At 36.0% G+C, this 15,303-nt stretch overlaps 1 protein-coding gene and 1 long non-coding RNA gene across 2 annotated transcripts; both read right to left on the bottom strand.

The window, feature by feature from the left end:
• Positions 1 to 718: 718 nt before the first annotated feature.
• On the bottom strand, positions 719 to 8,609 carry LOC114319819 (uncharacterized). The gene is made up of 8 exons (XR_014341287.1): positions 8,475 to 8,609; positions 8,153 to 8,236; positions 7,078 to 7,359; positions 5,083 to 5,894; positions 4,835 to 4,969; positions 2,974 to 3,986; positions 1,418 to 1,458; positions 719 to 979 (listed from the first exon to the last, which is right to left on the bottom strand). It is a non-coding gene; the product is annotated as an uncharacterized LOC114319819 (long non-coding RNA).
• Positions 8,610 to 8,661: 52 nt separating this feature from the next.
• LOC114319818 (annexin Gh1) lies at positions 8,662 to 12,790 on the bottom strand. Its single transcript, XM_028266878.2, has 5 exons — positions 12,561 to 12,790; positions 11,267 to 11,412; positions 10,807 to 11,025; positions 9,925 to 10,137; positions 8,662 to 9,232 (listed from the first exon to the last, which is right to left on the bottom strand). The coding sequence occupies exons 1-5, from the start codon at positions 12,634 to 12,636 to the stop codon at positions 8,936 to 8,938; spliced, it is 951 nt and encodes a 316-aa protein (XP_028122679.2). The 5' UTR covers positions 12,637 to 12,790; the 3' UTR covers positions 8,662 to 8,935.
• Positions 12,791 to 15,303: the final 2,513 nt, after the last annotated feature.

Below are 15,303 nucleotides of genomic sequence, written 5' to 3'. Positions count from 1 at the left end.
TTACAATAATATTCTATGATGGTCCATGTTGGTGTTTTACAATAAACAAAAACTTTATATCCAGCACTCATTTTCCCTCCCACCATTTATCATTGTTGTGTACTGCTACGAGAGGATTGCTAGTAGTTGGGTTCGTTGTATGGGAATGTATTTGTGTCTCTTGTATTAGTAGTTATTGGTTTCTTTTTTTCTTTTTCTTCATGTTGTTTGTGTTCACTACACGTCATATCAACATTGACAATACCATTTGCAGTAATGGCAATAACCCAAACATTAACAACCGAACCAATGTTGGAGCATCGTTAAGTGAATTCTATATGCTATTTTTCATAGTCTGCCATTTTCACATCACCCACTGGTGGACTGTTTAGGTACCTATATCATCCTGTATGCAAAATGACTATGTTGTTGTGGGGGAAAATTCAATAACATTAACATAATCATGTCACAACAATTCCATTGTTACGTAAGACGCAACCGTTTAAAACATCCTGACAGCCAAACATGACACACAACATAAAAATATAGAATTTCGTATAGCGCAAATGCGTGATCCACACAGTATATCATGGTCATCCTCACTTTGGACGATTGTGTCACGACCCAAACCTGCCCCTATAGGTTTAGCATCGTAACCGGCCAGTAATCCTTGGATTACCAAAGGCCTCTGAACAGATTAACAAGATTAAGGGGCTAGCGGAAGCAAATACATAAATAGTTGTCCAATGAGCTGTGTTGACTTATATGAAATAGAATATTTAAAACTTTATATACATAACCGGTAGTCAACCATACATTATACCCACACACATTACAGTATTTTAAGTCCAGCCAACAGAATTAAGACAAGTCATACATAGAACTAACAAAACTTGAACACAGGACACTTCGGGAACCTCCACGTGAGGCACAATGGTTGGCTGACAACAGAACACAGATCCAGACAAAGGCCTTCAGGCTCGGGCTCCAGAATGCTCACCTATACATATATATACACACAATGAGCTAAAGCCCAATGAATAACATTAAGGTAAAGGGGTTAGTGAACGAAATTTGAACATATCATAAGCGAAAAACAGATCATAGCATAATCATTTCCATATTAGAACATAATAATGGTACATCCCATAGAACACATCACAGAACGTCTTCCGACTAGAGTAATCGATTATGGATACCGATTAAATACATATCACCACAATGAAGTGGCTAACGAGATCTCGTAAACACATGAATGTCATGGACCCGCATTTTCATGCCGTCCCCCATGACTTGGGACTATCTATGGATGCCATAATAGATTTCAAATACGGAATATTCGTTCACAAAAACAAATATCATTTTAGAAAACATAGCTTATCACATTTCATTTGGAACATAATTCATATAAACGTATCTTTACAATAACGTTACTCACAGTTGTTCCAGTAAGCGGTCAATCAATCCTCGAGTCTTGACCTACAATCACAAAATACATAACACAAACATGTCTTATCATTACACATTCAAGTGGCCATTAAGGCTTAGCTTTCATTACATGGTTCTTATTCTTTTTTATCACATTGCCTAAAAGACACACACACTTGCAGTCTCGGAACTTGGTACATTCTTTTCTTAGCGTGTTTCTAACCCATAACCTCATTGCTATGGCTTAATTAAGGCTTAGGAATGCCTAAGATGCAATGAGGATGCCAAAACATGCCTTGGAACACTTCGTCAAATTTTCTGAAAATAAGGTCCACGCTCGAACGTAGCTTTCCTCGCTCGAGTGGACATGCAAAATGTGAATGGTCACTCGAGCGCACATTCCTTCGCTCGAGCGATCTGTTAAAGACATGAAACTTCTGGGAGCTTGCAATTCACGCTCGAGCGGACTTTTGGTCGCTCGAGCGGAGTGCACGCACTCAGAGTGGTCACTCGAGCGTGAATTGCACCTTCAAGCTCAAAACTTGAATTCAACCATGCAAAACACATTTCTTGGGCCCCAAAACTTGAGATAACAAAGTAAACTTGTAAAACATGAAGAATTAAGAATTATTTCATAAAATCATGGCCCAAGAGTTTGTTAAAAACTCACAATTTCAACTTAAAACATGATGAATGTTCATGAACACAACATGCATGAATTTTTCTTGTATCAAACTTCTCAAAACATGATCAAATACCACAAAACAACTTAAAACTTGATGATATCTCCAAATAAAGATGAATTTCAAACATGCAAGAGAAAATTCTTAGAGTTCATGCTTAATTTGTGAGAAAATGTACATGCATGCATGAATTGTAACTCAAATCTCTATTCTATGCTCAATATACACATCAAACTCATAATCTTGAAGAAATTTCATGCTAAATGACTTAGTTACACAATCTAGAGGTTGTAATCTTACCTAGAGTCTTGAATTACTCTTGTTTTAGCACAATCTTTGATCAATTCAAGCTATGGCCTTCAATTTCTCTTTAATCTCCTCCTTTCTCTCACTAGAATTGTGCTCCCTCTCTCTCTAAAATGTTTCACCAGATTTTAGCACTAAGGGGGGCAAAAGAATTGAGCTCAAAAATGAGCTTAAGGGTCACATATAAAGCTATGATGCTAAAATACACTAATTAGAATATAAGGCTTTCCAAATGCGACTTAACGAATCAGACTGAATCAATTTTTAATAAAACTAGCCATATGGTTCTAAAAATTCCAAATAACATATCAGTGTAGTCAATTTCGTTTTCGGATGCCGATAAGGCTTTTAATTTACATATTAAAGTGGAATCTCAGACAGATATTTCTACAAATAACAGATAGTAAGCCAAATATCATGCAAATCATATAATAAACCCATAATTTATTTTATTCACTTAATTAACATCCTTAACTACCAATTAGTGGCTAATTGTGGATCGGGGTTATTACAGATTGTCATTACTCTTATGTCTGGTATGTGAAGTCAATAAGTTCATTCACATATATATACTAACCTTAACTCGTGCCTCGATTTGTTTTTAACGCGTCGGACTAATGATGACACATTGGATTGTAATTGTTACCACATTTATATGCATCCACGATGGTAGACAAATTGGCTTTTTTAATGGTTAGAGATGGGCAGCCCGGAGGGGTAGGCAACTGTGGGATACCCAAAAGGGAGGACTTTGATGGGGTTTCAACCTCCATGTCGTCTGCGATGCCCATACTCATTGACCCCACTGGAATAACAGGTTCATCATTCAATTTTGTAGACCCCCGAATGGTGTTGACTGCCACTGTTTAGGTTGTGGGTAGAACTACCACACTTATCCAACTGTTGCTCAAACGATGGCCTCTTACTTGACGTTGTATTCGTGGCTGATTACGTCACTGCATGTGCTTCGTGTTCAAACACTTGGTTTTCCAACGTTGTGACAGTCTCCTTCAGTTGCAACACCAATGCGTTCAAATGCACTATCTCTTCGTCTTTCAACAGAAGCACGATGTCAAACCCAATAAATTGGTGCACCGATCAGACGTTCCACGACAGCTACTCTCCCTTCTAACTCATTCACCTGCGTTGTCTTGATTCTGTTTGCATCCTCCAACTCTTTAATTTTCTGATTTGCAGTTATCAATTCTGTCTCCGCTCCCATAATGTTTATATCACCAGCAGTGCCTGACAATTCAAGCAGATCAGGAAACAGGTTCGGCCACCCCTCCCCTGCTACATCCATGTTCACACACACATGCCCTTGCATAGTTACAACATCCATAACATTCACGCCGACCTCATTTGTGGGTTTACTGTCAACGTGACCACCATTTGGGGAGTCCGGTCTCTAATAATCCAAACTCAGCTCAACGTCATCCATTTCGATGGCAACATCACCAATATCACCATTCTTTTCATCTGTCACAGCCCCAACTCGCCCTTTACATTCTACTTTACCACATGGTCATCAATTGCATGATTCACATAGAATCACTCAAGTATTGTACCACCAAGTTTATTGTAATTCACCTGCAAACACAACAACACATTATAAATACGTTAAATACAATACAACATACTAGCCAACACACACTGTATGTAATGGATTAAAACAACTAACGACCAAACCATAGTGAACACATAATGTACATTTAGAACCAAATCGAGCACATGGCTACAATTACTTTATGGGCAGAATAGTGGCTAACATATCAATTTAATCAAAAGCGAGTGCATTGTAACGTGTTCACCAATTTCATTGCTTAATATGTTTCATTATGTTTGTGTAACGTATGCAACTTTATGTAGATACATACTTTGAGTAACAATATTTCAATATATCTATTGTCAACATAACTACTGTTATGCTTTAGACCTAATTACATTTCACTCTATGCCCTCTGCTATATATCATTAATATATAGAAATACATACAAAGGGTTGTCAAAAGCAAGTGCCACATGATACAATTTCGCAATACAACTGAAACTGGGAATGCATTCCATCATTAACAGCTCATAGGGCACAATTAACGTATAATTGAAACCCAATCAAACACATGTCTAAATTTATTGAATTCTGCCAAACAATGCATTATATGTCATTTTCATGTGAAGCGAGTGCAAACGTATTGCATGTAATCATTTTATTTTATTTATGTTTTTTTTTTTCTTTTTTTTTTGGCAAAGTACTAAGTATTCTGTGACAAACATATGGGTAGGTACAATGCTTGACTGAATTTCTTTTGCGGTAAACACATCGCATTACATGACGTTTAGATCAAATTTAGTGTTCATATAATGTATTAACATTATCAACACGACCAAATTAGTAACTTATTTTCCCGCACACGGTGTACGCTTAAAATAAACCCAAACCTTGAAGGAATCTGGTGCTATCAAGTTAAGTCCTTTCATCTTTGCTATGAGCAGCGCAATGTTCCATCTACAAAATCTTGGAATTGCAATAGGTCATTCTGGGTCCAGAAGCGTCGTGTGTTCGCACATTTGAAACTGCCAAAACAAACCAAGGCGCACATATTATTCATTTTTAATGTAAACCCTGCATTCATGCATATTGATTGTGTGTGGGGGTGTTCAAGGGCAATGGGTTTGAGTTTATGTACCAGCAACTCTATGACACATCCGATCACCTTCTCAAGCCTGTGGTGAAACTCATTCAGTGAATTAATTAGAGTGTTCCGGATTTTCGCTGTTCAATTATATTGTCGTAACATATCCAATTTGTCAATTACACGTACAAAAGACCAACCTATCGACTCTCTGGTTGTTACAAACAACAACTTTGTGCAAATATACAAACACATGAGCTTTGCGATGTCCTCCTCATCACGTTCTGCATTACCTTGCAGCGCTTCAACCGATAAATCTTTGATTAGTTTGGATGATATTCATCCCACATTTAGGCACCTCCGTTGCACAAATCAGATGGGGGTTTAGGCGCGTACAACACATCTAACCATTCCTTACCACATTGAACACCGAAAATTAGCCGAATGTCACTATTTTTTAATGCTAGTCCTTGCCCGCCAATGTAAAATTTTTCATCTGCTACATTGTACGTCGGTATTATGCAGCAAACTATTTCATCACACTTCTTGAACGTGTTTGGCTGCAATTTGTGGTTGCGGATAGCTTCGAGCATTAGCCAGAATGGAGTTTTCTTGAGCTGCTGGATGTGACCATCGTTCAGGCGCACCTCTAACACGGTTTTGATAACACCGGCAATTCAAATGGTACATAAGCTTGGACGTGTCGACCCGAGGAATCTCTTTTATGGCTGATGTTGGTTTATTACACTTGAACGGTAACTTTGCTTATTTCTTGATTGTTAACTGTGTCGATGTCCATTTTTTCATGCCGGAACCTCGCATTCGTACAACTTGTACTTTCTGGTGGGACTGTCCTTGAGCATTACCTGCCACACAAAAAAACAGTGTGAACATTACATTTTTTTAACCAACTTGAACTGCAAAACAGGAAGACATGCAATAACAAGCCGATAATGGAAATTATCATAACAACTTAAATGCAATGATCCAAACATTGCTTTACCAACATATGCTAGTCCAATGTATGCAATAATAACAACGACATAAACATCAACATGGAGTACAATACGACGCATAAAAAAACAACCACGAGGGCCAAAGTTTGTTCAATGCCAAATTCATAAAACAAAACACTGAAACCATATTATGTTACTGGTTGATGCTAAATCATCAACCAGCATATGGGAACGTTTTTCCCCTGGGGTCATACAACTTATATCACACACCTCCCTATTTTTATGATCACATGCACATTTTCACTAATGGCACCATTGCCTACACCACTTTGTCAACGTTATATTGCCAACATGAAATTTTAAAAACTCCACGCCACACCCACAACACCATACCAAACCAATTCACCAAACAAACATCACATTCACACCAAACACCCACAAAGGCAAAGGACGTGACATTCGACAAACGTATAGACCGGTGTCACATTATGAAATACCACCATGCAAATTACATTACACATTCCTCTTTCGGTTATCGCATACGAAAGCAGTAAACAAATTGAAATACAAAATAAGATGTACGAACAAACCCCTCATAGTCAAATCGACCATACCAACATGCATTTCGCTACCATTAAATTACTTTCAAGTTCCTGCACAACCATTGCACCGATCACATTGATTGAATCAATTATGATCAACACTTACCAGACGTTCTAATAAGCTACACATGACAACCACCACACATAACACACAAATACAAAATCATGCCCAACACTCACGTTGTGAACCAGATTTATTAAAAAACATAGCGCAGGACAACAACTTTATACCAACTACTACGTTTTCAACTTAGCCCATTAACATCAACAAATACAACATCATCCATATCGACCAATGTTTGAATACCAACGACATGTACATTCCCAATTTCAATATACACACAGAAGCTTTGCCCTAACTTAACGTTGCAAATTAATTTGGTCGAATATGTAAATAAAACAACAACTCACAAACCCAACATTCAAAACTCAAAAACCACAGTTAATATTCCTAAAATGCATAAACAATTTCAATTTGCAGGGCTACACACCTTTGGGTTTCATTGAAATCGGCAGCGTATGGTACACTGACAGATGACGTCCCTCGATGTTTATGTAATCAACGGCCATGATGAAGATAACCCTTGTCCATCGCGATCCACAACGTTCTTACTTGATGTGCATAATGTAGATATACGTCCGATTAAGGTTACTCGTCAAACACGAATGTCAAATTCAAACTCCCTCTCATCGGAAATGCAGAAATCACATTTAGGGTTTCAATCCACAAGCATGTTAATGTTTAAATATGGAAATGTCGATCACCAATGTTTCTGTACATAGATTCAAAGATTCAATCAAAAAAAGAGGGAAAACTATAAAAACCTCTAGTGCGCTTTATGTCCATAAGAGTAATTTCGACAATAGCCAAAACCTATATTGCCCTCTATTAAAAACATAAAACAAGCACATGATGAAGGACAATTATGCCATTTCATATCTGTTAGGACTTTTCAGTTTAAAGGAAAATATGTAGGATTAAGTTGTGCGTAAGTTTATAATTTAGGATTTATTAGTGCTTCAACCTATTATTTAATCGTTTTTTTTCTTTTTTCTTCTATTTAATTACCCACATTAATATTAAAATTAAGGGGAATTACATTAACACAATGTCACTGAGAAATATTTACAAAAAAAAGTGAAAAATATTATAAATATTAATAATTAAAAGGGTAAATTACAAATACACCCCATGAGGTTTGCTTAAGATACAGATTAGTCCATGTGGTTTGAAAAATTACAAATACATTCTTATTAGAATTTTTTATTTAACAAAATTAACTAAAGAAATAAAATTCAGAATTACTCTCCTATACAATAATAAAATTACTTAAATTATTAATTGAAACATATTTTTAACATCATTAAAAACTATTAATTGACTTGATAATTTATTAATAAAATGAATAATTTATTATAAAATTAAAAACCTCAAGAGGTGGAATGTAATTTTTCAAAACAATAGGAAACGATTCATATTTTAATAAAACCTTAAGAGATGTATTTGCAATTTACCCTAATTAAAATCATAAACTTTTTCATTTGTGAACATAATTTTTCCCGTACCTTCTGTTGTGTTATTCTGCCTTAAAATTATCCTTTAGAAAATAGGGGACGTGGAGTACATCTAACAACGATTAGTCCTGCACACTGAGAAAAAGTCTATGGATCATAAAAATCAAATTTAAAAAATGCCCAAAATGCTAAATTTATGGTGCTCAAAAATGCTAAATTTATGGTGTAAAATCAAAGCTATATGTGCAGGACTTTATCATCAATGAACCTAAACCTTCGATTTCAAATTCTGGATAATTTCTAGTTATTTTTGTCTGAGTTCATAAAATTGCTCACGCACCAAAAACGACTAAAATTGAAGTGGGCCCCATACCCTTATCCGCTTTTTCAATACTGCAATCAAACACGCTGATCGTTTTATCCATCTCTTTTTGTGCAGCTTTATTGGTTGGGTTGGTTGGCCATACCCGGACTGGTGACTAATTTTCAGTTCAAGGTTAGACGCATATTGTGCATTTTTAGGCACTTTTAGGCTATGACAAGCAGAACACTGATGGAAATAAGCAGAAAGAAAGATGCATGACATTGACGACCATGGGTTGCTCAACAACTGATGGCCATCATAAATTTATTGGACCCTACCCCCATTGGGATCAAGCATAATTGTATCATGGGGAAGAGAAACCAGTAGCAAATCACTCAAACACAAGATACAAAAGTAGACAAAAAAGACTCAGGATATGACATGAATTCAAGCAAAACAAACCCTTTGGCAGAATTAACAAACCGCATTCACACACAGAAAGTAGCTCTTCTAGAACCAGGAAAGTTTGCTTAGGCATCCCCATGCCCTATCAAAGCCAGAAGCATTTTCTCGTAGTCTCCAGAAGTGTCTCCAGCAATTGCACAATCCAGAGGGACACTGTTCCTCCGATGATATTCATCCTTAATGCGCTGCATGTCAACCTCAGCACGAGTTGCAACAACTCTAGTGAGAGCCCATTCATCTGTCCCTAGCTTGTTGATAGCCAATCGAAGAAGTTTCTCAAAGTATTTCTCAGGGCAAGTCAAGCACTTTATTGTTGCTCTAAGTAGAGCGAGGAACTCATCCTTGGGATCGGTCTTCAGATCCTGCGACAGACAGCCAACGACTGAATAAACAAGAGCAAGTCATCATTCGAAATCCTTAATGCTGTGTTTGGTTGGAGAATTTGAAAAGAGATTTGGAAACGGAAAGGGAAAAGATATGTGAAATGTAAATAAAATAGACCTACATTTCATTTAGTTTTATACACTTTTTTTTCCCTTCTTAAATCCCTCAACCAAACACAACGTAAGTGAAATACAAAGCAGAGTTCAAATGTTGACAGGATGGATAATATGGCACAAGAAAGGTATCTAACAACATTTTTAGAGGCGCATTTCAAATGCCCTTTTGATAGGAGCTTTTGGCACCATCGCTAAGTACTGACAAGATAGAAAAAAATTGAAGTTCATAGAAAAGTTTAAAGTGAATCTTTAATAAAAATCAGTCCTTCAAAATTGCTCCCTCGCGTACCCCTAGGCAGTAAGGGTAAAACAACCAAGTATTAATTAAATAAACGGGTGACTTATTGAATGAGATTCCCAATAAAGCAGAGTTGAGGAGGGCAACATGCATGAGGCTCCTGCTAAATGTTAATTACAATAAAAAATAAAATAAAAGAGTAAAATGACTACGTATGAAATGAGTATGAATTCCATTCTTTAAGCTTCAAAAATGGTACGGGATGACTCAACATTATCTTGGTAGTGGCTGAAAGACTCAAAGAAGATGTACAAACCTTGTTGATAGCATTTCCAAATTGATTGTCATAGTGGTTAAGTGTTGCATTGAGCTGTGCTTTACTCCGTGTACTCAGAATCCTGATAACCTCCTCATCATTATAAGCCTTCCCAGACATCTTCTCATTAAGTATCTTGGCCTCTGATTTTGCCAATGTCATGTTCACCTCATCTCCCTCATACCGGAATGAAGTCACAAGTGGCACCAAAAGCTGTGCCAAAAATTAATACCAAATAAAAACGAACAGCCAACTCATGATTTGCAGTCACAACAAAGAAAGACAATTTTCGTTTTTTTTTTTTTTTTTTTTTTCATTTGAAGGAATACTTAAGAAATGAATGCGAATAAACTTAATATTGTTGAAATCTTAGGGAGACAAAATAAATGGTCCACAAGTAATTCATCCAGTTGCAAATACAACCTGTGAAATTCAGATATGAGGCCTAAATTGCACAGAATCCCTAAACTCCATATTTTTCTTGTATCAGCATGCTTATAATATCACCAGCTTTGTGTAATCAAATACATCTGTCCAATTAATTTTTCCATCCATCCCGGATCCAAGCCAATGGTAAGAAACAAGGCGTAACAGTGGGATGGTGAGAAACCAGGTGTAACAATGGGAGATCATGCTCAAGACACATTAATAGAAAAAAGGGGGATATATCAAATATAGAAAGTAGAACTTATTGAAAATTTTCCTTAGAAATAATTGTGATGCATGCTATATAGACAATGCCTCCTCTACCAGCAGATGAGCTTTTAAACAAAAACCACTTCCCTTTCACTAAAAAGAATGGGATATTCACCAAATTTAACGTTATAACAGATTCATCAACTACTAGTCCTAATCTAGTGACAATGAAGTTTGTTGATGTACCTTACGGTAGTCCCCAGTTGTGTGATATGCAACATCTTCTTCAAGGGATCTTTTATAACGAGCATGGTATGCCTGCCTCACCATAAACAGGTCATGTGAAGATCTACTACACGCAATTTCCATGAGCACCCAGTTGCTTGCAGTAAACCTCTTTGTAGCTTCATTAGCCAAGAATGCATCACGCTCAGCATGATCCAGTGTCCATAGCAGTACTATTCTCTGTTGACACAAACAATAAGGAAAAGCAAGCATTAACAATCCTAATTTCTAACAGTGAGGCTAATGCTTCCTCACTTACCCTCAAATCAACTAATAGCTAGCCAGAGAATGTAAATGAGACTAAGAAGCCACAAATTAAACAATATGAAGACTTCTTTGGCACAACAATTATTCCGCAATATTGAATAGCAACAGGTAGAATTAGAATTCAAGCAGTACAAAATGTACAACCAAGACTGACCTCAAAGTCACTTGAAAGTTCTTTGTCCAGTTCTTTCAAGAGATCTTCTCCATAAGTGTTGGCATAAGTTTTCCGAATTAAGTTGCGTTGGGCTGAATTCCTGTGAGCCAAAATTTGAATAATCAAAGCCTCATTTGTTCCCCATCCTGCAATAATATTGATCAAATCAGCTCAACATTAGTCCATCCAACACATATCAGCATAAGTTCAGGGGCAAACCCAAAACATCAGTCCAGATCAAATTACAAACTTTGTCCGATCAAGGATTCACACGGTTGTGATTGAACCTATATAAAATAATACCCTCAATATAAAACATCCACAACCTAAAAATCAGTAAACATCATGTCACTAAACTAGTATTCAACAACAAATTAGAACCAATCATTGACAATCAGATGACTTATTGTAGTTTCTACAACATTTGGTGATTTAAAACCACCATATAGAGTCTATCAAACAAACAATACTAATTGTGGAGAATGTGTTCCTAAACACTCCCTAAAGTTGTGAAGGAAAAAAGAAAGAAAAAAGTGAATGAATTAGAATCTTGTTTTTTCACTTTTTCTTTTAGTCCTCTCCACAAATTCATAATCCAAAGAAATTCATGGAGGGCAAAGGAAAATGAAGAAAAAAGTGAAAATGTAGAACCATTTTGTTTTTACTTTTTCTTTCAATTTTCTTTTCCCTCCACAAATACATAATCCAGACAGAGCATAAATCAATCACATAAACGATGGAATCAAATTCTGAATCATCCATTTATAACAAAGCATAAATCAATAAGATGGATATGCAGCAAACAAAGTCTGATTCCTCCACCTATAACGAACTGAATATATAACATAGAACCGATCATGTTAAAACAAAAACAGTGACAGATCAGAAACATGATTTCATACTTCTTTCATATATAGTATGATGTTTTCCCTGACAATTAAGCAACGATCTAACACGAAATGGAAAAATTAAAATGATCAAATCCGATGATGCTCAATATGTTATGTTGAAGGAAATCGCATCAGAAGAAACTGATCAATGATCATTTAAGCATAATCAAACTAATACTAGAATTCAATCAATCATCCACACAGATACACATTTTCATACAGGTATAGATATGTATATCCACATTGGTGAGAAAGATCAAGATCAAAGTAGATCCAATAGTGAGTGCAAAAATGTTCACTCACAGATCTGATAATGACAAAGCTAACAAACATTATCAAACATGAAAATGAAAGCGAAATTTGGGTGTTGAAAAATGAGCAAAAAGAGGCACAAAAGTGAAGACCTGCAAAGGCTTTTCTCAGTTGCTCGGAGTCCTCGGCCGGAGATGGAACTGATGGAGGAACTTTCAGAGTCGCCATTGTCTTCTCTCTCTTTCTCTACATATGATCCGTATCACTCTATCTGTACAGTATTTATATAATCAATTCTGCGAGACTGAAGAATCGGAAACATAAATTTTGCCTTTCTTTAGATTTTTTTTTTTATAAAAAAAAAAAACAATTCGTTTGGTTTGAATTTTCTGAATTAAGGCTAACATATTATTAAAAAAAAAAAAGTTAAAAAATTAAAAAATTACTCAAAAAGTTAAAAAGTTAACATTATTCATCAAAAGTCAACAATTACGACTGCACAACTCTCTATCCTAATTTTTCTTACCAATCAATTTTTATAATTTTTTATTACACATTTTTCTATAGAAAGTTAAAAAGTTAACTCAAACATTTATATTTTCTTCTTCAATTTTTTAGTCTAAAAAAATAAAAAATACACTTATTTAGGATACCCCAAACAACCTTTAAGTTTTTTAAAATTAAGTTTTTTGATTTTCGTATTCTTTTGTTTTTGGTGAATATTTTTAAAATTTTAAACATTTTTTTGACTTTTTTAGATGCATCTTAGTTAGATGTATCTAAAAAGTAAAAAAATTGTGAAAAAATATTATAAAAAATTAATAAATACATAAAAATATAAAAATGTACTAAATTCTTGTATTTTTGGTATTTAGTGAATTTTTAAAAAAAAATTATAATTTTTTTAATTTTTAAGTGTATTTATGTTAGGTGTATCTAAAAAGTTAAAAAAATTGCTTAAAATATTAAAAAAATTCAGTAAAAATAAAAAAACACGAAAAATAAGAATTAAATTTTTTTGAAAAATATTTTTTAAAAAATTGAAAACAAGCAATTTCAAGTTTTTAAAAAAGTTTCACTTAAAAAATTTTCAGTCAAAAAAAACGTATTTTTTACTAATCATTCAACACGCTAAGTGAAAAAAAAAAAAAAAAAAAAGGTTTAGAAAAGCTATTTCTCAAAGGATTAATGCTTCCTACCCCCACTGGGGGTCGACCCCCAGTGAGGTGTCGGCCCCGGATTGGTCCAAAAAAAAAAATTGTTTTTTTTTTTTTTTTTTAAGTTTTCAGCCAGTGGGGGCGCGACCCCCACTGGGGGTATGTGTAACAAGTCCGCAAGGGACCTCGTTACAGTTCGGACTCAATTTGTGTCACGGTTCTAAGTCTGAACCAAAGAGTCCAAATCCGGCAAATCATTTTGAGAAACAGATTTTTGAAAAGAAGTGCCAAACATGGACTGCTTTGCCAGATACAGAGTCGCCACCTAAATGTTTTTTAAATGGGAAATTTAGGAAACCCTGACTCGGTGCCAAAGGCCACGTGTCCGTCATCACCAAAGTTGCCTCGGCTCGGGAACTTGGGTACGATTGGGGAAGGTCACTTCGTGAGCACCCCCGCTCGCCCGATCAAAGATCGGCCTCTACTAACCTTGATATCAATTTTTGAAGACTTTGTGAGTCCTTATTCCGGTTATTAGCCTAGGTTACTATGTGATGCACACAGCATATAAGTATAGACTGGGTCGCCTGAATCGGAACAAAACATTTCATGTTTGTTTATTTGAAAGTGGTTTGATGGTGCTACCCGCAAGTAGGCTAAGACGTGGATTTGCCACCATCGGGTGGGCTTAGAAAACATAATTTTGCCACTATCTAGTGGGCTTAAATCACACATTTGATGAATTATTCCAATTCAAATAACCCACCCTTCAGCCACAGGCATTCAGGCAGATATATCACATAAGCATATTGCCTCATGGTAAGCATGCTATTCATGGCAGTCACTCACACGCATGCAAGGATGCTAAAGCATAAAACTCACCGAGTACTCCAAGCCAAAACAGAATTTACATTAGAAATCATGCATGATCCTATGTATACAGAAATGCCTAATGCAACACATACAAAATGCAACTATAGCAAGCTCGGCTATTCTAAGATGGCATATGAAATGCTACAACTATCATGTATTCAATTTGGAATTGAAAGTACAATGCAGTTAGTATGATGCGCCGTGCCCGGTGCATGCAAAAACAGATGAATGATGCAAACATGCTATCATACTGTCTGCTAATTGAAATATGCCCTAATCTAACCATCATAAGCGGATAAATAAAAGGGAGAAAGACGTGGGGTTGGAAGACATACAACACACACACCCACACTTATTACAGCATTGCCCTCGCGCAGAGGGTCCGAATAAATATACAGTCCCGAATAAAAGAATATTACAGTCCAAATATTACAGCCCGAATAATATACAAATTCCTAATTAATTAATAAATTAACTAAGAAAACTGTAAAACTGGCGTGCAAGCCAGGGACTGCCTTGCTTCTGATGAATGATGTATGTTTAGGCTGCCTTGCGCGGAAATCCACCGGGATGCCCCAATTAGCCTCTGTTTAGCAGTTATTCTTGAAACGCGTGCCAAGTCTCGAAAAGTTGCTGATTCTTCATTTTGCTGCAACAGAGAGCAGGAAAGGGGCATAGCAATGTATTTTCACAAATATATGCATGCCTCGATCCTCGTGCCACCAATCACGCATACCGAGACATGATGGCCGAGGGGTCGAAATGTGCAACTCAATATAGAATGAATGCACGTATAAACGCAACAAAAACCTAGCTCCATCATGGATGATCCGGAGTGTCGGTGACTTGGAATTGAGACACGTTC

The sequence above is a fragment of the Camellia sinensis genome, chromosome 1, assembly GCF_055761805.1.
Source record: "Camellia sinensis isolate YWXY chromosome 1, ASM5576180v1, whole genome shotgun sequence".
Classification (NCBI taxonomy): Eukaryota; Viridiplantae; Streptophyta; class Magnoliopsida; order Ericales; family Theaceae; genus Camellia; species Camellia sinensis.
This window is presented reverse-complemented; position numbering and strand designations above follow the sequence as displayed.